The 22674-nt window shown below is 37.4% G+C and overlaps 1 protein-coding gene across 1 annotated transcript in view; it reads right to left on the bottom strand.

Moving 5' to 3' along the window:
• The window catches only part of STARD9 (StAR related lipid transfer domain containing 9), a 121478-nt gene that overhangs the window by 85572 nt on the left and 13232 nt on the right, over positions 1-22674 (bottom strand). The window contains exons 2-3 of the mRNA XM_052782216.1: positions 20208-20277; positions 17171-17287 (exon numbers count right to left, since the gene is read on the bottom strand). Coding sequence (XP_052638176.1) covers positions 17171-17287; positions 20208-20277 — 187 coding nt within the window. The remainder of the gene's footprint in view (positions 1-17170; positions 17288-20207; positions 20278-22674) is intronic.

Here is a 22674-nt window from a genome sequence, read left to right as displayed (position 1 = left end):
TTCATAGTACACTTTGCTTAACTAGACAGAAAGCAAAAAGCAAGCTGGTTTGCATCACCTGTAAAATATCTAGAAAGTAGTTGTAAAATAGCTAAGAAATCAACCAGCCAAATACTTCCATAACGCAAAAGACACCATCATATATTTTTGTCCTGGTTTCAGCTGGGATAGAGTTAATTGTTTTCCTAGTAGCTGGTATAATGTTGTGTTTTGGGCTCAGTATGAGAAGAATGTTGATAACACACTGATGTTCTCAGTTGTTGCTAAGTAGTGTTTAGACTATGTCAAGGATTTTTCAGCTTCTCATGCCCAGCCAGCAAGAAGGCTGGAGGGGCACAAGAAGTTGGGAGGGGACACAGCCAGGGCAGCTGACCCAAACTGGCCAAAGCGGTATTCCATACCATGTGATGTCATGTCCAGTATATAAACTGGGGGGAGTTGGCCTGGGGGACGATCGCTGCTCGGGAACTAACTGGGCATTGGACAGCGAGTGGTGATCAATTGCATTATGCATCACTTGTTTTGTATATTCCAATTCTTTTATTGTTGTTATTGTCATTTTATTATCATCATCATCATTATTTTCTTCCTGTCTGTCCTATTAAACTGTTCTTATTTCAGCCCATGAGTTTTACTTTTTTTCCCTGATTCTCTCACCCATCCCACTGGGTGGAGGGGGACTGAGTGAGCAGCTGCGTGGTGCTTAGTTGCTGGCTGGGGTTAAACCACGACAATTTTCAAAAAGAAAAACACGCAGATCTGCTAAAGATCAGAAACCAAACAGGCATCAGAACCAGGGAATTCCCATGTCACAATTAAGGTCACATATTTCTGTGCCATTACAAGCTCAGTAATAAACCAAATCTTTGATATTACCAAGATGAACAAATACCCTTTGGCAAACTGTCAAAAAAAATTCTTCATAATATTATGACAAGACATTTCCTGTGAAGACAATACTGTAGTTTCCCTCTCAGAGATGATGCTTTCTGAGACCAAAAAAAAAAAAAAAAAAAAAATTCCCTAAAAATATTCAGAGGAACACATTTGATTGTCTAAGAAAAACAGCATAATTTTACCCTTAACTAATAAAACACAGGAAGAGGGTTGTTTTTTCCTTTAAAATGAGACAGAAGGAAGAAATTTCATCAGCATTTAAAGTTCTTCCAAGATGAAGTTGCATTAAATTTTATTTATTTACAAATTAAAATTTTGTGCTATGCAGCACAATTAAAATGGGCAAGAAATGAGCAAGCAATGGGCAGAGAACTGGAGGTGCAAAATAAGTGATTTACAAAGGATTGAGATGCAAGACATTTATGTATTTACACAACATTTAAGTAACTATCCAGCCTTCTACATATACTTTCCAATGTGTTCATACAATACTCTTTATAATGAGGTATAAATTTTATCACTTATAGTTTGCAACTTACATTGGCAGTTCTGTCCCAAAATAAGTTTATTGCATTGAGCATATCTTAAATCAATACATTTTAAATACATGTCCCTTAACTCTTCTTTAATACAACTGTCTTGTTATGATAAACTGATTCAGAAAAAGACAGGTTCACACACAACCTGAGGATGTGTGTGGAATATGATGGAATATGATACCCTAATCATCTATATTTCTACTTCCACTATTTTCTCTTTTAGATAGAGACAGTTGCATCATTGACCTAACTAGAAATTCAGTTATTAGAGAATATTGTTTCTGTTTCAAGAGTATTGAATATAACGACCACATGCCAAAGTTGCTGGGTGATATTCAGACAACTGTGCTGTTTAAGACAACCATCTACCTCCAGGGGAATTCAGTTCAGTCTTCTCTTTTCAGTGTAATGACTTAACAGCAGAACCATTGGGTGTTTCTTGCATTCAACATCTGCATGGTCTGCTCTCCTTAAAAAAAAAAAAAAAAAAAAAAAGGCCCCAGTGTCTGCAAATTCTTTGTTTTAAAAAATGGCTGCCAGCTTTGATCAAAGCTGCACAAACAGGTCAAAGTAGCACAGCGGTCTATACAAATTAGAGCATTTCACTTGTAACACTTCTTTTTTTATTAGTCCCTCAACCATTTTTAAACAGTCAACACCTGACTCAAAAAGGATTTTTAAAAGCTTTTTTTTAAATATATTATTCTACGTATATCATTGTTTCCTCCAGATTTCCATTACCAAATAATTTGTCTCCCTGGGTCCTTTTCCTCATTTTTAGAAATTATCTTGTTAAGCTTGTATTCTAAGGTATGTTACAAGAGGAAAAAAAATAGTTAAGATTATGGCAAAATATTTTTAAATTACATTTCATGTCATTATTTGAAATGACATTAATCATTTCATTATATCAAGATGCTTCCTTACTCGCTAACTGCCGTCTTCATTTTAAATGTATTGCACGTACAATTTTACAAATCAATAATACAGGTCTTCCCTCTTAAAAGGCCACCAAAAAAACTGTATTAATTTTTACTGGAAAAAAGCAATATACATGAACTGCATAGTTATTGGATTGTTGTTTAGGAAGTGTAGCATAGACAACTTTTTGTATGCCACAAGTTTTAACCAGGTTTATACCATTTTAAACTCAACAAGAAAACACTTTACATGAAAATATTTCAGCCAAGTCTACTGAAAACATCCTCCAGCTCCTATGTGGTTATTTCTCAAAATAAAGGTGTACATCTCATGCTGTCTTATTAATAACATTACACAGTTGCTAACTTCACTGCAATTTGAAAGTAAATTTTGTTGATGCTTTGCAAATAAAGGTATCAGTGCTTATGCTGCTGACTGTAATAAATTTATGAGGTATAAAAACCTTTTGGTAGATAGTGACAATACTTTTTTTATATTAGAAGCAACTTACAACTCATGTCATTCCTTCTGGAAGGAAAAATGGGGGGACGGGTCGATTACATGTGGGCCTACTTCAGCATTTTCTGTATTCTCAAAAAAGGTTGCATAGATTACTTGCAGGCTATGCCTCTAATGGAAATGGTTGCAAGGACTTACCTTGCAGCCTGAGCTTACCTAACGCTTTCTTATAGCTAGGTCTTAGAAGAAAAAAAAGGAGCTAATAAATATTCTCTTTCCTTCAAGTGACAAATTGTCTCTGTGCTCTGCCTAGCCTTTTAGTTCTATTAATATTTCTTAAACAAACATTTTTATTTTAAATAGCAGCCATTCACTACCTCAAATGTGTTAATTATGTCCTATTTTTGTCTAACCTCTCTTCCTGCCTCCTATCCCCATTTTCTTTAGGCAAAAAAGCCTGAGAAATACTTCTATATCTACAACAGTAGCAAAAACAATCATCGGGAGGATGGAACAATACAAAAGGAAGGTAGAAAACACTGTAGAAATTTTCGGAGTTCTCTGACATTGTACAGATATGCTAAAGAACATGTCCTCATGTTCTGGGATGTGATGTCAGGTGACTGAATCAGTGAATAAGTGTACAAAACTGCATAGTGCAGAAGGTGTGCTGTATCAAACCATCACTAATGGTAAATTCATCTTTAAAACAAAAGCTGCAGGGACTCTCAAAGGCTGGCCTACAGACACGTGAAAAGGATTTATACAGAGTCTAGCTGTAAGAGGGCCTCCAGATTCTTTCCCAACAGTATCAAACCCAGAACAACATTACAACATGTGAGCTGCTAGACAACTTGCAGACAGCATATTAAAAAAAGTTCTTGATCCTTAGCATGAAGCATAGCCATTAAAACAAAGGTCCTAAACTGCGTGCAACAAATTTCAGCCCCCATTATTTAAGTCTCCACCCCTAATCCCTCTGCTGGGAACGGAACTCTGCAGCCAGCTCCCATCACAGCTTTAGGTCCACTGCTGGTTACACATTGCAGGCTATCTTCTACCGCACAAAGATGCAGTCAGGTATAACGCCAACATAAAATGTGATTTTTTTTAATCTCCCCCCCCCCCTCCCCCAAGCTGGGAAGACAGAGCCAGAGAGGTATGTGTGAAAAACATTCTATCTTCTCCAAATGGCAACTTCTAGTCACTTGCAAAAGCACTTCAGTATCACTTCCCAAACAGCACTACAAGCACTTCTGACAGAACCATGCAATTACAGCTGCAACACTAGCGATTTAAACACGTCTAGCCTATACAGCACAGACCAGCGTATGTTCATACTGTCAAGCACTCTCAGCCTCCAAAGCAGGGTGGCCACATGCAAACTGCCAGTCAGGAATGGTCATGGTCCCTGCCAGTTCCTGGACTGTGCCTAGAAACAGTACAAGAAGTACCAGCTATCCTAGCCCAAATAGTACCAGGAACGACTCTAGCAATTTAGCAGTATAGACGACCAAGCTGCAGTGCTCAGGGAATGTTTCCTGGCATTAAATGGAGCCATTTCATTTGCTTGTACAGATACAGCGTCAGTTTGCTATGAGGAAAAAAGCATCAACTCCAGGTTAATAAAATGAGGAGCAAAAGATGACCTTCTAATATCTTACTCTCTTTCAATTCAACATGCCAATGACATTGAGTTGTAGAAAGCCACTTACATTCATAATAAATGGAATAGAAAAAGATTACATTCCACATACTGTAATAAGCAATAAATTTATGCAAATGACATGCAGTAGGATGTGAGACAATAAAAGCATTGTGCTGTACCAAGCTGAGTCAAACACAAAGAAATGATGTAAAGGAGGACAATGTGAAGAGCTGGAAGCAAATTTCTACAGTCCTCTGAAACCCGTGTGTTTTCAGACTAAATGTATCTTTAAGGCACTGACAGTTCTTTTGACTTTCTGCTGAATTTAAGTTAAAAATATCAAAAGCTACTTAAGCTCAGGCTTTAAACTATCTCATTCTCCATATGTAGGAATCAAGAAGGTTGTGAATTTTCTGAACGTGAGCTGGAAATTCAGTGTCAATTTCTTCATTTAGAGTTATGAGACACATTAAAAATAACTAAAAGATATAACAATGTTAGCTGTCAAAAAAATTAAAAAGCAATAAGTAACAGCCTCAAATTGCGGACTAGAACATTTCCCAATCGTTACAGAAGTGAGATGATTTTTGGCTTTAAAATGCTAACTAGCTCCACCAAACCCTTTCACTTGATTGGAATTTAAAAGTAAATGCTGGAATATGAGAAAATCTCACTGCTTCAATGATAAATTCATATCAACTCTCCCTCTAGATCTTTAACATGATTCCACCTTTTACTCCTATTTCAAAGCAGCTACGAGAAATGTTCTTGGTTCTAATCAAAATCAAAAGGAAAATCACAAAAAAAGAAAAAAGAAAAAATTATAATGGCAAGTAGGTTTCACATTTTGTTTAGCTAATGAAAAGGTCAGTGAATTCAGACACTCAGACATTTCAAAGCAGAACTTGTGTTCTATTAGGAAACAGGTCATGACATGCAGCAATAAAAAAATATATATATATATAAGTCACTCATGAACTACTTTCAGTCATTAAGAAACAGGCTGCAACTAAGAGAATGAAAATAAGATAGACTGGAAAAGAAAATGGCCTTAGAGCACTGTCGCTTTTTAGAGCAGCACTATGACTTCACGCATGACATGCATGATGCAGGGTAACCTGAGTTTCCCACCATCACCATTTGCAATAACATTGCCTATGTACAAGAAGGTCCTGGAGATGATGTGTGAGAGGGAGTGCAAAAGTACAAAGCCCAAGTGAGGCAAGCCAGCATGTGGGTCACAATGCCAACGGCTAAAGGAGCACTTTTCTATTCTGCAGATGGAATTTGTAGATGCACCTCTCCTGTCCCAAAGGTATATGTGCTTTCAGGGCACTATATAAGGAAGCTCTTTTGATCATATTTCCAAGCACTTAGGTTACATTTATCAGTCACGTGGCAAAATGAGTATTGTGCTCTTTAATGTGAAGGTCTGTCATGGTTTAACCCCAGCAGGTAACTAAGCACCAAGCAGCTGCTCACTCACTTCCCCCCTACCCAGTGGGATGGAGGACAGAATCAGGGGAAAAAAAAACCAAACCCAAAAAGTAAAACCCATGGGTTGAGATAGGAACAATTTAATAGAACAGACAGGAAGAAAATAATAATAATAACAAAAATAATATAAATAGGATTGGAATATACAAAACAAGTGATGTACAAGGCAATTGCTCGCCACTAGCTGTCCAATGCCCAGTTAGTTCCCGAGCAGCGATCCGTCCCCCAGGCCAACTCCCCCCAGTTTATATACCGGACATGACATCACATGGTATGGAATACCGCTTTGGCCAGTTTGGGTCAGCTGCCCTGGCTGTGTCCCCTCCCAACTTCTTGTGCCCCTCCAGCCTTCTTGCTGGCTGGGCATGAGAAGCTGAAAAATCCTTGACATAGTCTAAACACTACTTAGCAACAACTGAGAACATCAGTGTGTTATCAACATTCTTCTCATACTGAGCCCAAAACACAACATTATACCAGCTACTAGGAAAACAATTAACTCTATCCCAGCTGAAACCAGGACAAGGTCATAGACAGCTCTAATAGGGCTTGCTGCAAAAGACTGGGAATCATTGCTCTGAAAGATTTTTGGCTTTTAAAATCCATCAGGAAACCTCATTCTTCCATAATGAGGGTAACAAAAAAACCATTACCCATGAAGCTTTCAACATTGTTGTTCTAGCAAAAAAAAAAAAAAAGTTTATCTATTCCTAAGTCTATTTGCAGTTACTCAAATCCATTTTCTGCTATCATAACAGAACACACTCAGCAAAACCTAACACAAGATAAGACATGTCTCCTTCTGTTCTCCTTCAAAGCAATTGGTTCTTTCCTGGATGTTGCTTTGTTGAAGCACAATTTAAACATACCTTGAAAGATCTTTTATTTGAGCAAAACTTGCAAAACATTTATGGTGTCAGAAAACTTAAGCTACCAAACCAAAAAGCATAAAGCAGTCTTCCACCAGTTATTTGAGCTCCTCTTCTTTTTAGTCATATTCCAAATGAAACAAAATCCTAGAGAGGTGGACAGTTCTTTTTCAAAACCACATATGAAGTATAAATATAACCTCCCTGAAAGTATGCCTACTTTGAATAAATAATCCCCTGCAATTTTCTATCTCTGCTTCTCCAATGCTAGCTAGAGAAGGCTTTCTTTACCCACTGAAGTCAAGCTACTCAGCTCTCTATGAAATAATAATAAATAAATAATAATAAAAAAATCTATAAATATAAAGAAAATGAGGTAGGCCAAATTAATTAATTCTGGGCTGGATCCTCACAGTTCCTTAGATTCATTTTTCAGACCTGATGTTTCACATGTAGGTCTGTCACATAGGACAAGGCACATAAGAGACTGACTCTTTTCTTCATAAGAAAATCTGCCAACAATACTGTAAAGGCACACAGTATCAATGATACAATCCATGTATACACTCTTAAAGATACATGAGTGTGCAGGAGAGGGATGTCTGAAGATTCAGAATGGAAAACACTTGCAGTAACAGTATAGCAGAAGTTGAAACCTATCTTAAAGTTAATAGATGTAATTTGAAAGCAAGTCAATCTTTACGGGCACAAAAAATAAAATCCAGGAAAACTTTCATTGCTATTCAGCATCTCAGGAATATAACCTATCCAGGAAGGATTGATTCAAATGGTCCATTCCAAAACTTATTAATCAACTACTTCATGTGACAGTAATATAGCCCGGTAAAACATACTTCAAAATACATTTGCCAACCTAAGATACAGAACACCATCTCCCCTGCTTCAGCTGAAAATGTCCTGACATTATAACACTGAAGTTATAAAGAGTGAGAACCTATCCATAATAGCATGTACATCTGGGGCTAGGGAACCCTAAACTGACACTCAGAATTTTGATTTTGATGTAATGAGGCTACTGTAAATGTTTCTAGACTGAATTAATTTTATTCATCTTCACTCTTTCTTATGCAATTTAGGAGCACTGCCAACAGAATCTACTTTAGCAGAAAAGCCACAACTGAACAGAGATGTTAATTTTGCTTTTCACGTATGAGCTCTCAAGGGCAGACTTTTTGTTGATTAAAAACAAAACAGAATTGGGAGTCAACATGCAGGTGCTGAGATCCAGCCAAAAGGATGATTCATTCAGTTTGTGTTCAAAGCCACACACATCTCTCTGAGGCATACCATCTTAGTTCACAGAAAGATATAAAAGTTAGCTACTAATGAAGATAAATAAAGCAAGCACAAATCTATAAAAAAGGGCAGAGCTGTTTTTTTGCTATAATATAAAAGAACAATTGCTGTTCATACCAAACACTTCAACAAACAGTGATACAGGACACATGCATATTATTTAGGCTTTTCAGGCTTTAGCTACTTACACATGCAAGTCCAGTCTCATGGCTGCAACATGTCAGAAACACGGCACGTTTTCAGAAGTAAACAAAATGGCCATGTTGAACTTGATCCCAGCTGCTGCAATAAACAGATCTCACTATTCAATGCCAGCACAGTCCTGCCCAACAAAATCTTTCATAAGACAGCTGCCTGCTAAAACCAAATAAAACCCCAAACCTGGCCCAGTCTCCTACTAAAAGTCTATCACCATCCTTCCATCCAGTGACTACAGAACTCGCAGAACAATATGATCTTGGAGACTTGGTTGAAGTTCAGACTAATTTTTCTGTAATTTCAATTCCCAAAAGACCAGTATAACTGAAGTTATTCACAAAACATTGCTAAGATTGGAGAAAAACCACCTCAAGTTAAAAACTAATCTTGGATCAATCTGCTACCTTGGAAGCACCATGAATATGACCTTCCATTCTGTGTCCAGCCATGCTGTGGAAATACTTGCAGATGAACAAGGGAATCTGTCTGCAAAGCAAAAAGTAAGGAATGGTCCTAGTATTAGATTAAAAGAAGAAGAAAATATCACTACTTTATAAGCATGGAGGAAAGACCGTGGTGTGATTACACAGAGGAATTTAAACTGTGAATGTTCATCTGCAAGTAAGAAATAGCAATCAACATCTGCATACATCTTATCTATATAACAGTGGGGTTTGGGTTTGGTTTTTTTTAAATACATCTCCATCACTAGAAATTAATTTAAAAAAAAATTCATCCTTCCAAATGACCATATGCTGTCAAGTTACTTCAGAAAGTTTGCAGGTCACCAGTATCAAGTTTTTGGTTTTACTTGTAAGACATGCAAAAATCACATTTATCGAAGTAACACAGATTGCAAATGTGCAGGTTGACTGCAACATGCACAACAACTGGCAACCCAAAGAACTTGTTATTCTTTTTCTTCTAAGTTGCTGAATGCACTTGCAGATCCTTTCAATATTATTTAGCAAATTATACTGCCTGCCTATTGTAAAGAATGTGCTCTGTGTATCTAGTAAGCAACCATCAGCGCCTATCAGGGAAACAGAATGAGTGTGTATGAGCACTAGCAGATTGAACAGTCAGAAAAAGTCTCATTTCATTGTCTGTGAAATAGTTTATTGATTTCCCTCAACCTGTTACCAATATTCAGCTTAATCCTTTCTTGTGTACTCCTGTTTAGGCTTCATATTTGAAATGTATCTGCATTAAATTATAGTTGCATATGGATGTATGACTATATAATTATTCCAATCAATTAACTCAATGCCTCAGTTATTTAAAACTAATTTTTGTCTCCCCAAAATACAATTTTTTTTAATGTTATGCATGCTAAATTGAAAATTAACTTGATTCTTTTTTGTCTTCCAGTAAAGCCTGCTTTGAAGCTTGCAATTATTCACGATAATTCCCAGAGAAGTTTTCTGCAAAGAAATCTTGGTATAGCTGGAAAGAATGACCTTATTCGATCACGAACTGAACACAGCAGCTGTGTTGCTGGCAGAAGATATATAGCATGCACTCATGGTGGTTTCCCTCCCTCCACCATAACCCATTATATACTGATCCAATTATTGCACAAAAAGCCTTTTTCTTACAGCACACACTCCTTTTCACTTCTCTCTCACTCTGGGTTGGAGAAAAAAATCTTGTGGATGGAATGCTTACTGCTTTTCAAATATTTCATGCGAAAATGCCATTTACACCCACAGCCACCGCCTCCTTCCCTTTCTCCCTCCTTTTACATCAAGGCGGGGGGGACGGACACACAACACGGACAATGGGACGGGACACACATGCAGGGAGAGAAAGAGAGAACAAATTGAAGGCTTTTTCAAGAGTTTTAAATTAGAGCTTTATTATGTTATCATTTTTAGAATTAAGTGCTCATGCCAGATAACAGATTTTGAATTTGTCTTCAGAATTCACAAGACAATTAAAAACTTGAATCTCAGAGGGAATGTATGGAGGCATGGAAGTGTCACAAACTCAGCTTAGAAAGGGAAGGTCTCTCAGTTCTTCAGAAGCATGACTATGTTTGCAATTAAAAAAAAAAAAAAAAAAAAAAGAGGATCAAGCACAGTGACTTAGTTTGATGAAGGGGTGGAAAGTATGTTGCAATGTTTTGCTTCCAAACAATACTGTTGTGTAACTTTTCTAAACTTTTTCAATTAACATGTAAAACAAACAAACAAAACCCTCCAAAAACAAAACAAAAAACCTAGTGCCATATTGAAGATCTTGCATATTAAAACAAACATATATGTTTTTTCTTCTATTTGTTTTTCAGTTACACTTTGACAAGGAGGTAAGAAAATCATCTGCCCATCTGCTCCTTTCCCAAACTGCTTTACTTAGCTGGAAGTAGTACAAAAACCAACTATGCTGGGAAGTCAAATGTGATGAAAAGCAATTATGGTACTTTAAAACAAATAAGAAATGGAAAAATCTGTTTACAGGGTTCATGTGCATTCACTCGCATGAGCCATCAGTAACACCCATTTCTGCCTTCAGAGCACAGAATAAATGCCAATCTTCCCAGTGAATATATTTATAAACAACGATAGAAATAATTGGATCATGTGTTTGAATGGAAAGGAGCTCTTCCTAGCACACATTTGCAACGGACAGACAGGCAAACAGAACCTGTGCGCTTGTTATATAAAAGTTTAGAAATAAACAACCCTTAATTTAACACACTGTCTTGCTTTTGAACAGTCTTGTAAAACCCTCAATGGTTCAAATGCACAGCAGAAGCGCACCAAAGAAAGACTCACAGTTATCCTTTCACTTACATTAGGAAGTCAGTGCCGAAGAACGCGGGGGTGGGGGGTAAGAAGGTCAAGAAATTAGGAGCAGTTACTGACATTCGCAGTAAGACTCATCTTCATACCCTTACTGCTTTCTCACTGTAAAACTATCCTGATTCGTTAAGGTAATACTTTTGAATGTGACACATCACAGTGCAACCTCCACGTACAGGGAAATCCATATAAAATATTGACACTAAGATTTTAATTTTTTTTTTTTTTTGTGATAGGCAGCCACTTCTCATCAAAAAGGCAATGTAATCTTTCAGGGAAAAAGATGCAACAGTATATCATCGCTCAGCTGTTTACAAAAATCTCTGTGCGCTCTCATATTTCTTAGATTTACCTCAAAGACAGTCATCTTTTTGTTTGGCTGCGGCCTTTCCGGTCAAGTGCTTTTACGATTGCATCTTAGAAGGTCCAATGAGGGTCAAAGCATTACTGAAAATTATAATATTCAGAAAGACACTGAAGGAATATTCATACCTGCATACACCTAATACACTATACCAAACCAAAATAAAATCCTTACCAAGTCAAGCCCAGAAGTGTGAAATTCCTTGACCAATATGAATATAGCTTATTTCATTCTTTTGAAACCCAGAGGTAAAAATTCTAAAGTCTAAATTACGATTTCCTTTATAAACATTATCATTTCCATTTAACTGATGTACTGAAGTACAAAAACTAAGCTTAAGAGCTACAAAAATTGTTTTAAGAAAACCCAGTTGGAGATTTGGATCCCACTGAAATCAGTACAAGTTGGGCACTTAAAGACTTTTCTGGATTTCACTATCTCTACCATTCAACGACTATTACTCATAGAACATATTCCTCTTATCAAAAGAAACAGATTGCCAACACCAGCTATCTATGGCAACTGCTGTGTGTAAATACCTGCCTGTACATCCTGTGGGTCAGTCTGCCTACCATGGTTACTGTGCATGCACAATAACCGGATGGGTAGGATGGCTGCAGGGAAGCTGAGGACTCAAGCTATTACAACCAGCTACAAGAATATGTAATGCTTGCATGTGTTCCTGTAGCCTTAAGAATACTAATGCAGAATACAGTTAAGATTTTGTTTAATGGTGCTTGCATTAGATGAAGCTGAAATTTTTTTTTTTTTTGGCAGTAGGTTTTAAATGGGCATTTACTTAAGTTTTGCAACTGTTTTAAAGATTTTCCTTTCCTTGGTGGAGCTAAATCAGACTTGATGAAAGATTCATTAAGAGCTATTTTAGGTTTTACAAAGGAAACTCAAAAGATTGAAACAGACTGTTCTACACCAGACAAAAATTTAAATTTAAATAAGTTTAAATTTAGATGTTTGTTTGCAGGACATGTTTGCTACATATTAGCTATCATATTCAACCAGCAGAACGAATCAGCAAGCCTGAATCTGCCCGTAAGAATAAAAATTATAACCCTAAATATCATTACAATATCATTATCACACAGTATTTTTACTGCAAAATGGAAATGTCAGGAATCTCTAGTAAACGGGTAATCCCATAGTTATACAATGGCCAAAGAGTGATGGTTTTCCAACATTGTCTTTGGAAAACAATCCTGAACCACACACAGCTTCCTGAAGAGATCTGCGGAGGAAGGGGGCGGGGGAGAAGGAAGCAATAGTCACATCTACACAAAATGTCCCCTTTACTAAAGAAGGTTTTGTATAGTACCAAATTCACCCCCCCCCCCCCCCCCAAACTTAATACAACAATGCAAGGACACTTGGTGAAATTACTTCATTGCATGCAAGTGGTAAAACCCAGGTGCAGACACTCAGCATTCTCCCTCTGCAAGACTGAACTAATTCTGAAGCAACACAGCACAGCAAAAAATCAAGTTTGACTCAAAAATGGCAGGAAGAGGAACATCACCAGAAGTATTACAGTTTCTTGTGTTTTTTTTGGGGGTGGGGGGTTTTTTTTGTTTGGTTGGTGGGTTTTTTGTTTGTTTGTTTTTAAGAATGCAACTATATCTTGACAGTGATAGTTTGGAGAACCATTCCCTCCATTATAACCATGGAAAATGCATGTAACAAATTGCAGAGTTAAGATCAGAAAAACCACGCATGCCCTTTTTCTCTTAAATGCCTATAATATTTTTAAATTTTCTTTTGCTTCTCATTTCATATTTTGCCCATCAAATGTTCTGTCCCTGTCCTGATTTCATATTTATTTGTTACTTGTTCTTTCTCTGGTCCCACACAATTTTTTGATACTCAGTTTCTCTCTCTCTGCCATGTAGCCCTAGTGCCTGGTTCATTTCTCCATACTTAGAAGGATTTAGCACATCCTTCTTCCTTTAGTGGCTGGTAGCTCTGGTTGATTTAGCCAGTGACTCTTCCCTTAGGGTATTTCTTGATTCCTCTATTCTGTCTATGCACTAACAAATCCACTTAGAAAAAAAAATTGTCTTTAAAAAGAGAAGGTAAACTCCCTTTGGAAAGAATTGCGCATCTGTGAAAGCAGATAAAAACTTCAGCTCAATATAAACGTGAAATATTCAACTGCCCAGTGAGAAAACAAAAGCACAGGCCCAAGGATCTCAAACTGGCCACCTGAAAAACAGAGGTCACATTGTAAAATTTGGCATTCAGCTTACTTGGAAAATGAACATACTACTTGCATAGCTGAACTAATTAAAAAAATCTTACGTTTTTAAAGAATTTATGTAACTTCTAAAGGAAGACTAAGAATTCAGACCACTACTATTAAACTTCTAAATTAAGCTTATAAATTACTGGGTCATCATTAGAAACACTGTAGAGCTTCATATTTCACCACAATTAGGAGAGAAATAAAGACAACAGAACTCTGGGTCATATCTCATTCCTCAAATGTTTTAAATGAGAGAATAACCTTGAATAAAAGTCAAAGACTATCCACTTGTACCTGAAACCATCTTCCAAAACCAACCATTATCCAACAGGTTATCTCTGCCAAGAAGCCTATTTTCCATACACCAACAGTGATGGGTTCTTCTTTCAGTAGTCAAACATCAACTTTGTTTTTAATTTAGCAACTTTCCTCTTTTCAGAGATATGAGGAGGCTTACATTATGTAATGCCAATCAAGAAAGTTTTTCTATATTGTGATGAGATAATTATTTTTTAAATTTAGCCCTAAAAAATATGTAGACAATAACACTTCTTAAAAATAATTCATGTTTTTGACTCTGCTTGCTCCAGCTTTTTGAAGGGAAAAGCACTTCCAGTTTCAGTGCTATTAAAAAAAATAAAGGCATATCATCTGTCACATGGGCATTGCAGATTTTACTAAATTGGTTCAGTTTCTCTTCAGTTTAGTGTATTGCAATTTTCTCTCCCCAAAATAAAGGGAAAAGATACCTTCCCTACCTTTTTTTAATTAAAAAAAAAAAAACACAACAGAAGAAATACTAACATAAATATATTAGGAAAAACAAACAAGGTGGGCAACATGTATTCCCATTTTGGCAAATGCAAGTAGAATACAGGTGGCAGAGAAAACACAATTTTTATAAACAGAACAACGAATCTGAACTTTTCATCCAAACATTTGAAAGTACTTACACAGATGTGACTTAAACCTGTCACAACTAGCTATGAAGTATATGTTCAAATTATATAGGGATAAAATGCATTGTGTGTAGTCATCTCTGGAATGCAAGGGACCAGAACCTGAAGTGAACAATGTTAATTAACATCTGGAAGAAACCGTAAGTAGTATTCAGAGAAGCAGATTTGTGTCTTTAAAATCATATTTTTACCTAAACAGTATGATTTGCAGCCCTCCCACTATTGTTTTATGGTGACAGAATCCTTAACAACTGAAGAAACTGTTAGGACTTCATTTTCATACATCCATCCAGAGGACAAAAAAAAGACAGTTTACTAAAAGACAGCATTCTACAAAAATGAACCTGAAGGCAGATACTTTAATCTAGTTTTCATCCTCAACCAATACACCAATCATGTATGATAACAGTTGGCAAGACATCTTCAAGGAAAAAGTAATCTAAGCTCAGCTCATGAAAGAAAGCTTTTACTGGATGAGTGTTACTGAACCTTCTTTGGCTGCTGATAGCATCATTGCTGTAAAGAAGCTTAGAAACTTCAAGCTCAGCACTGAAATAATGATTCAAAACATGGAATTAGTACAATAAACTTCATTCATACAGTGTAAGGGGGCAGACAAATGCACAAAAGCACGGTAAGATTGCAGTATTCCAGCAGCCCTCTTCTCAAGGGCATTTAAAGTATGCTTTACTGGTTCTACAGTCACCAAGACAGGTAAAAAGCCCAAGAAATTCACTCATGACTCCAGGCATTTCAAAGCACCAGTCCATCTTTAAACTTCTCTTAACTCATGAAAGACATCTGTCTAAGGCTCAGTAACCCAACAGTTACATGAAGCAGCACTGGATGTCCTTTCGGCCAGCATCAGGCACCAGTAAGGGAACTATGGCCTATTACTCAACTTTCTATGGCCAGGGAGTTCATGATTCCCCCTCAGTGTTTTTATTGGATAAAATTGTATTGTATGATAACACAAGGCTCTCCACAGTGTCTGAAATACCTACTCAGCCCCAGCAAGGAAGCTGCGTTGTTTATATAGCATTTTACTTTTTTTCAATTGCACTTGTATTTAGTAACAACAAGAATAAAAATTTACACTTTGTAGCCAATATTTACATTTTCCATTTGGCAGTTCTGATAATTTTTCATACCAAGTAGAGATAAAACCAACTTGGCAGACTGTATTTATCAACATTTCATCTGCTAAACCATTTCAACTGGAAAACCAACTGTATTATCAACAGTTCTAAGAAGCATGCTTCTAAGTGTATTATGAGAGAAACTCACAAAGAACACAAACCCAAAATAAGCAAGTAAGACAATATAAAGGGGGGGGGAACCCCAACAGTTCAGCATTTAAAGGTTTGTTATTTGTAATCCCTAAAATGGAAGTTTATCTAGTCCTGAGTACTTTAGAAAAACAACTTTATTTTTTAAACACTACATACACTTCCCAAGTTCCCAAAACCTCTTCCACACTACTGCACCAACAAGGAAATGGAGCACAGTCAAGAATTTCACCTCTCATTCTAGTAATAGCCAAATTTGATAGTTTTTCAAATATTGACTCTCAAAAGTAAAACAATCCTGTGCTCATCACTACCAGAAATACAAATTTCACAGGACTAGCTCAGTCTTAAGTGATACTTTCTGTGAAAAACACAATTATACAGGTTGAAACTTCAGGAACACTTGTACTGACAACAGACAAAAATGAAATGATACCATTCTGAAGACAAAACAGCAGTAAAATCTTATTTCAATGCTGACGTGTGATCGTATGCATGCTTAGTGAAATCTTTGGATAGCTTTGCTGTGCATATTTATTTGTAGTAGATTTAATAATTCCTTATTAACAAAAATTTGTAATCATATCCTATTTTAAAATACCAAATCTTTCAACCTTCCTTCTTAATCAGTCAAACCTTGGATCTTCAAGCTAGGAGGAGTCTCCATTAGTTATAAGAGATTTCTGATGCTTTATCAAGGAAAAGTGCTCAGAACAATATAGTATAAGTAAAATTTACTACCATTATTTAAAGATGTGATTATTTCCCTGCTGATCCTCTCAGCAGGATCACCTCAACACTCTTCCTTTCACTTCAGAACCTTCTCCCTTTAGAACCTGATCACCCAGCCCCCACCAAAAAGAATCTCATTGCTAAGCCAGAGTCCTCAGATCACCACAATTAATGATCACTACCAAAGTTAACATATCTAATGAAAGCATGCATTAGTTGACAAAAAAGGCTATTGCAGTTCTACTGCATCTACTTACGACAAAATGACTGAGTACTGTGGTATTACAAACAAAATAAGAAAAATATAGGGGCAGAAAAGAAAATGAAATTTTATGTATCCTATGTCTCAATCTCTTCCTGTAGATGTGATTATAAAGGACAAAACAGGACGGAAACACAGACAAAAAGAACAGCATCTCTTACCATTTCCTGAGATGCATACTTTGGATCTTCGGGATCAACTGACCAGTAGCAGTAATCAAAGCTGAAGGCCACAATCTTTTCTCTCGAGTCCCAAGTGCTATCAAGCCTACTGTCAACCTGATAACAGAAGGAAAATGACAGAAAAACCCATTCACTTCGAAGCTGACCAAAAAATAAGCATTTTAAAACTCACGGGAAGTTTATCTAGGATCTGTATTGTGGAAAAGGAATGGCAAATAGTTTATCCTCTTTATTCAATTTTCTTTGATGCTGAGAGTGAGGCAGAGACATACATGACAGACCTGCTGAAGCATTTTTGCTGAAGAATTCATTTACTACAACTAAGGTTCTCCAGGCTGTGTACAATAAACATAATTTAGTTGATCTTCACAACATCTACATATTGGCAGGAAAGCTCTACAACCGTTTTGATACTTCTCCACCATTATTCTGTTTCACTGAGAACCGCATCACAGAAATGAGGCCCCAAGTGAGAAAACAAACCCAATTTTCTCCCTGCATAGTTGAAAATGCAGATCTCTTCCCCTATTTCTCCTTTGCTTTGCCATGGTTGCAAGCTAATGTTTCTGTCACTGGGACTGCACGCTATAAACCTAACCTTTACAGGTTATTAACAATGACAGTGAAGCCTTCCTAGCATAATAGTCAGAAATGGTGACTGAAATTAAGGGAATTGTACAAGTCTTTCTGTATAATCTTGCCCAAGTGATTTGTAATAAAACAGATAAGCTTATGAACAAGGAACTAAGTATTGTTGCTCTACTCATCAAAGGAGGAGAGTAACAAGTCAAAACATTACACAAAATTAACACCATCCACATGTAATTTTGACCTAATCAGTAACTTTATTGTAACCTTGACATTTGCAAAAACATAAGCAGAAAAAAAGGTTCATTATAATTTGATACCTAAACAAACTGCTTCACTAATGGCCCCCAAAACTAGGGGTGTCAGTGCTGTCTGCCAGATTACTGGATAATGGGCACTGTAAGCACTGAACTCTGCCACCAGCTGTGAAGTTTACAGGGAAAATTAATTTACAGGCCCATCTGACAGGTTTGTGGGTTTGGGGGTTTTTTAAACCAAGAAAGAGCAAAGCAAAATAGGACAGAAATAATTTTAGATTATCTCTGAAGTAAAGGGGTTTCATCCATTTTAAACCCTGCATGATTCTAAAGTTATCCCATTGAATTAAGTACAACCAAGGTTTCCTTTAGTCAGAAATAACATCTTAACAAACCTATTGATCATCTTCAATAATAGTATTTTGAACATGTCATGATTCAGAGATTTTTATGCAATTACCTTTTATTTTCTTAGGTTTTCTGCAGCAATAAGCAGAAGATAGCTTGGAGCACTGCCTTCCTATTGCAACATGTAAAAATAAAAAAATACCCCTCCACCTCAGGAAAAGCAGCCCCTGATCACAGAGGTGATTACCCTTCTGGCAAGAAGGGGTTTGTTCTCAACTACAAAGTGCACCTACCCCAGACACGACATGAACATTAGTGTATAAGTATTAATTTATACACTAACTTGGATTCATCAAAGGCTGTCTAAATTTAGTTTATGCATAAAGCAAATTCAGTCCCTTTACAAAACTCACCAATTACAAAACCTCAAGAGAGAAAACATCCACAAGCCAGCCCTTGCATCTCCAAATAACCCTTCTCGGCCTGCTATGAGCTGTTGGCCCCGCTGCTGTGGTTTCCCAAGTATCCCAAGGCAGCCCACAGCTCCTCTTTAAACAAATAAAATAAAAAACCCTCTAGGTCTAACAAGGCACAGCTGGACCCCATTAGGCAGCTGCCTGACTGAGGCCTCCACCTGCTGAGGGAGGCTCCCCCAGCGGCGGCAGGCAGCCTCAGGGCCCCAAATCCTCACAGCCATGTCCCGGGGACCAAAGCCTTCCTGAGGACAACCACCAGGAACAGACAGCATTGGACCTGGAGGATAAGTGTCTCTGAGAGCTTTGTCACTTGTACAAGGAATTGGGGAAAATTATTTCAGAAGGTAGTGAGAGTCTCAAACTCTGCAAATACAGCCTTTGAAAAGGAAATATACAGAAAATAAGCAACATTTTACATCCATGAGACCTCTCATACCACTCAAAAAGGGAGTATTTTTCCCCTCTTCTTTCTTCAGAAATAAGCACCTGAAGTCAATACAAGAAAAATTATAATGGAAAAAGGGAAATAGTTCAAATCCTTTCATTCAATTTTCGCCAAGGTTTCTCTTCAAAACCTAATGTATTGTTTCTCTTGAATGAGCCATCTAAAATAACTGGGTTGCTTGCAGATATAAAGAAAATAAGACAAGAAATACTAAATGCATCCATCTTCGAGGATCCCCACAGTAATCTCACGGTTCATTTATTTGCCTTTTGAGCAGAATCATGTTTGACAACACAAAATTGCTTTGCTCCATTCTATTAATTTCGTGAAGGACCATGGCAGCTTTAAGTAGTTAAAGAGTCTAAACCAGAGGGCTGGTTCCCATGCACGCTGGCTCCAGTGCTCTCAGAGGATGACAGCTCCATTCAGTTTATTCTTATAGCTCTTGGTCTTTTACCAAGGCCTAAAGTGCAGCTGAACACATTTTGCTCCATTTCATGCAAGTCAGTTGCACTGAGTGCAAATATGAGCAGAGGAGACGCAGGGAAAGAAATTACCCAGATGTTAGTAACAGTAAGATAAGCACAAAGTCCTAAACAATTTACTAACAGCTTTGAATGATGGCATGCAGCCAGATTGCAGAAGCTTTGACAAATATAAAATAGAGAAAACACAACTACATGTTACATCCCCTGTCAAAAGAAAAACCCCACCACACAAACAAACCCTGAACCAAAACAATCCTCCCCACCCCCCTTTTGCTGCAATTATTCTAGAGCTGTGCTGGTTTAAACTTCTCCCTTAATATTTCTATTAGAATGATCCAATAGCCAAGCAAACACAGAAAAGCATCAGAATATCAGGATTCTTATATGAGAAAGAGAAGACGACAAAAAGCATACCTTTATATTCCTGACTTTTGCCACTTTGTCATCAACTTCTACAATCACTCTTCCTCCTTCTGCACTCTCTCTGGAAACAGAATACATGAAAAAAATCCATTTAAAATATGAAGACACAGAAAGGTGCATGTCAAATTCGTAAAACCCAGAAATTTGTGTTTACTTTAACAAACTGCAAATTAGAGCTATAAAACAGCTACTTTTGCTTATAGACACTCTGTGACATAAAGCAGCATTTGCAGATCTGCAGCCAGGTATCTCAATGCGGGGGGGGGGGGCGGGGGGGACACGACACAGGACTGTGGTGATTAAACAGTTTAAAAGTGCTTGTCCTAAATACTTTGTTAGGATTTTATTTCTGATTAGGAGTTGTTTTAAATTACATTTACAAGGAAGTAGAGTGGAGCACTGGTAGACTGGCTATGCTTTGTGGAGTACTGATCCACGTCACAGACTTGTGTGCCACAAGTGTCATCAGGGGTCGCACTGTCTCATTTTTACCACATAATCCAAAGTGTTTGTTGTAGTCCTCAAAACAGTACTCTTCAGAAAAGCAAAACTGTCCTGAAACGTAAATGGGCAGGATTGTTCCCCAAGTGCAAAGGACCATGCACTCGCTTATACTGTCTAAAATTCCCACTGAACACAGCTATGAGTGGCTACCACAGCCAACTTCCACTTCCAAAATGAGTCATATTAGAAAAGAATGAAAAAAGGATGTCACCAAAGCAAAAAAAAAAAGCATATTTCTGGGCCGACAGCATGATAGCTACATGAAGTTAAGGATGTTCTTATTTATAGGTGTGTTGATTCACATCCCTCTCAATAATTATCATGGATTTTTTTATACGCAGCAAGATAGAAATGAGGAAGATGATGTCAGTGGCCTACTTCTGACAGCAGAAAAATAAACGAACACTTTGGTACTGAGAAGCTAAGAACAGGAGAAAGCTTTTTTTTCCTTTATATTTCTTCTATGGTTTTTTTTGCACTCTGATGCCGACAAATCTTGTAAGCTGCAACTTTGCCATAAAGTTTTATTTTGATGAAGCCTAGTGCCTTTGTAAAGCTGGAAGAAATTGGTTTAGAAATAAAATCAATTTTGTCCTTAGTGCAGTTTTGTCACACTTTGTTTAAAATTAAGCTGAAGTCATAGACACTGTCATTTGAGATTAGCTGTATATGTATCCCCTGATAATCAGCTGGATCGGTATCATCAGGTCAGTTAAAAAACAGATAAGATAAAACAAGAGTTAGAAAATTCAAACCCAGTTGACCACCGTTCATTCATGGCCCTAGATCTGTCTTTTAACAGATTTCCTTACAAGTGTACAGACATATTTACTCCCCCACTGATCACAATCTCCTTACACTGACAGCTCTAACTTCCAGGCAGCACATAGCACATGTCCTGCCTCTGGGGTCTCTCCTCTCCAGTTCTCAGTTTTTACCCCACGCATTCTGTACCAAAACAACATTCAAAACAATGCCTTAGGACACTTAAGACTTCCACAGAGACAATCACTGTAGCATTTGAGCTTTACAAGCATAAAGAAGTTTTAAACTCATTTCTGAGCATAGGCTATCCCTGTTTTGCAGGTAGAAATAATGCTTTACCTTAAAGTCTCTGTGCTTCACATTACTAATTTTGAGCACCTGCCTTGAGACAAACTGAACTTAGTACTTTCTGTAATACATACTTATACATGGCACTTCACATAGCAATACAAGCACTGCTCCCAGAGGTTTTAGTTAAGTTGTGAGTGTTCAGCAGTTCAACACATCAGTCACTAGATCCCCGAGTTAGACCCCAGGAGAAAGAGGAACACTCACAGTAGAAAGAATTTGCATTATGCACAGCTGAGTACTGAATGGAGGCCTCATAAGGCTCCCTAAAGAACAAATGAAGGAGGAAAAGTGCCTAAGTATACAGGCTGTGAGTATTTAAGGTAGAAATCTGCAACTGATGCATTTAATCCGGACATGTGCAACTCCGTAGATGTTTTGAAAAGCAAGTGTTTTCCAACACAAGTAAGTTTGGGGACTTGCATATCCACATACAAACCTCAGCCAGGTGAGCTAACGGACAAAGCTGACAGTTGCCCTGTACAGCAGACCAGATCTAAGCGGAAGTGGGACATTTTGACAGAGAATTTCACAAGAACTTATGAACAGCAGAAGACAGACAAAACCAGAGTGATCCTTCAGGCGGGATCTTGCTTCAGTTATATATACTGTTTCCTCCACTGCCGCATTATGGTCTTGGCTCCATCCTGCTTCTTAACCTCAGGAGCATTCCCTATTTTTCAGTTCTACTGTTAACCCTCCAGCCTTACCACCCTAGTTACAGTTCACTGAGTTCCTATCCTCCTCTCTCTATGCACACACATGATCTCTTACAGGTACCTGCCATCTGTTCTCTCTGATGTCTTGTCCATGGGCCCACGTTCAATTTTAGTGCCTTCAA

The sequence above is a fragment of the Harpia harpyja genome, chromosome 3 (assembly GCF_026419915.1).
Source record: "Harpia harpyja isolate bHarHar1 chromosome 3, bHarHar1 primary haplotype, whole genome shotgun sequence".
In the NCBI taxonomy this organism is placed as follows: Eukaryota; Metazoa; Chordata; class Aves; order Accipitriformes; family Accipitridae; genus Harpia; species Harpia harpyja.
The sequence above is the reverse complement of the archived record's forward strand: the minus strand, read 5'-3'. Positions and strand labels throughout refer to the sequence as shown.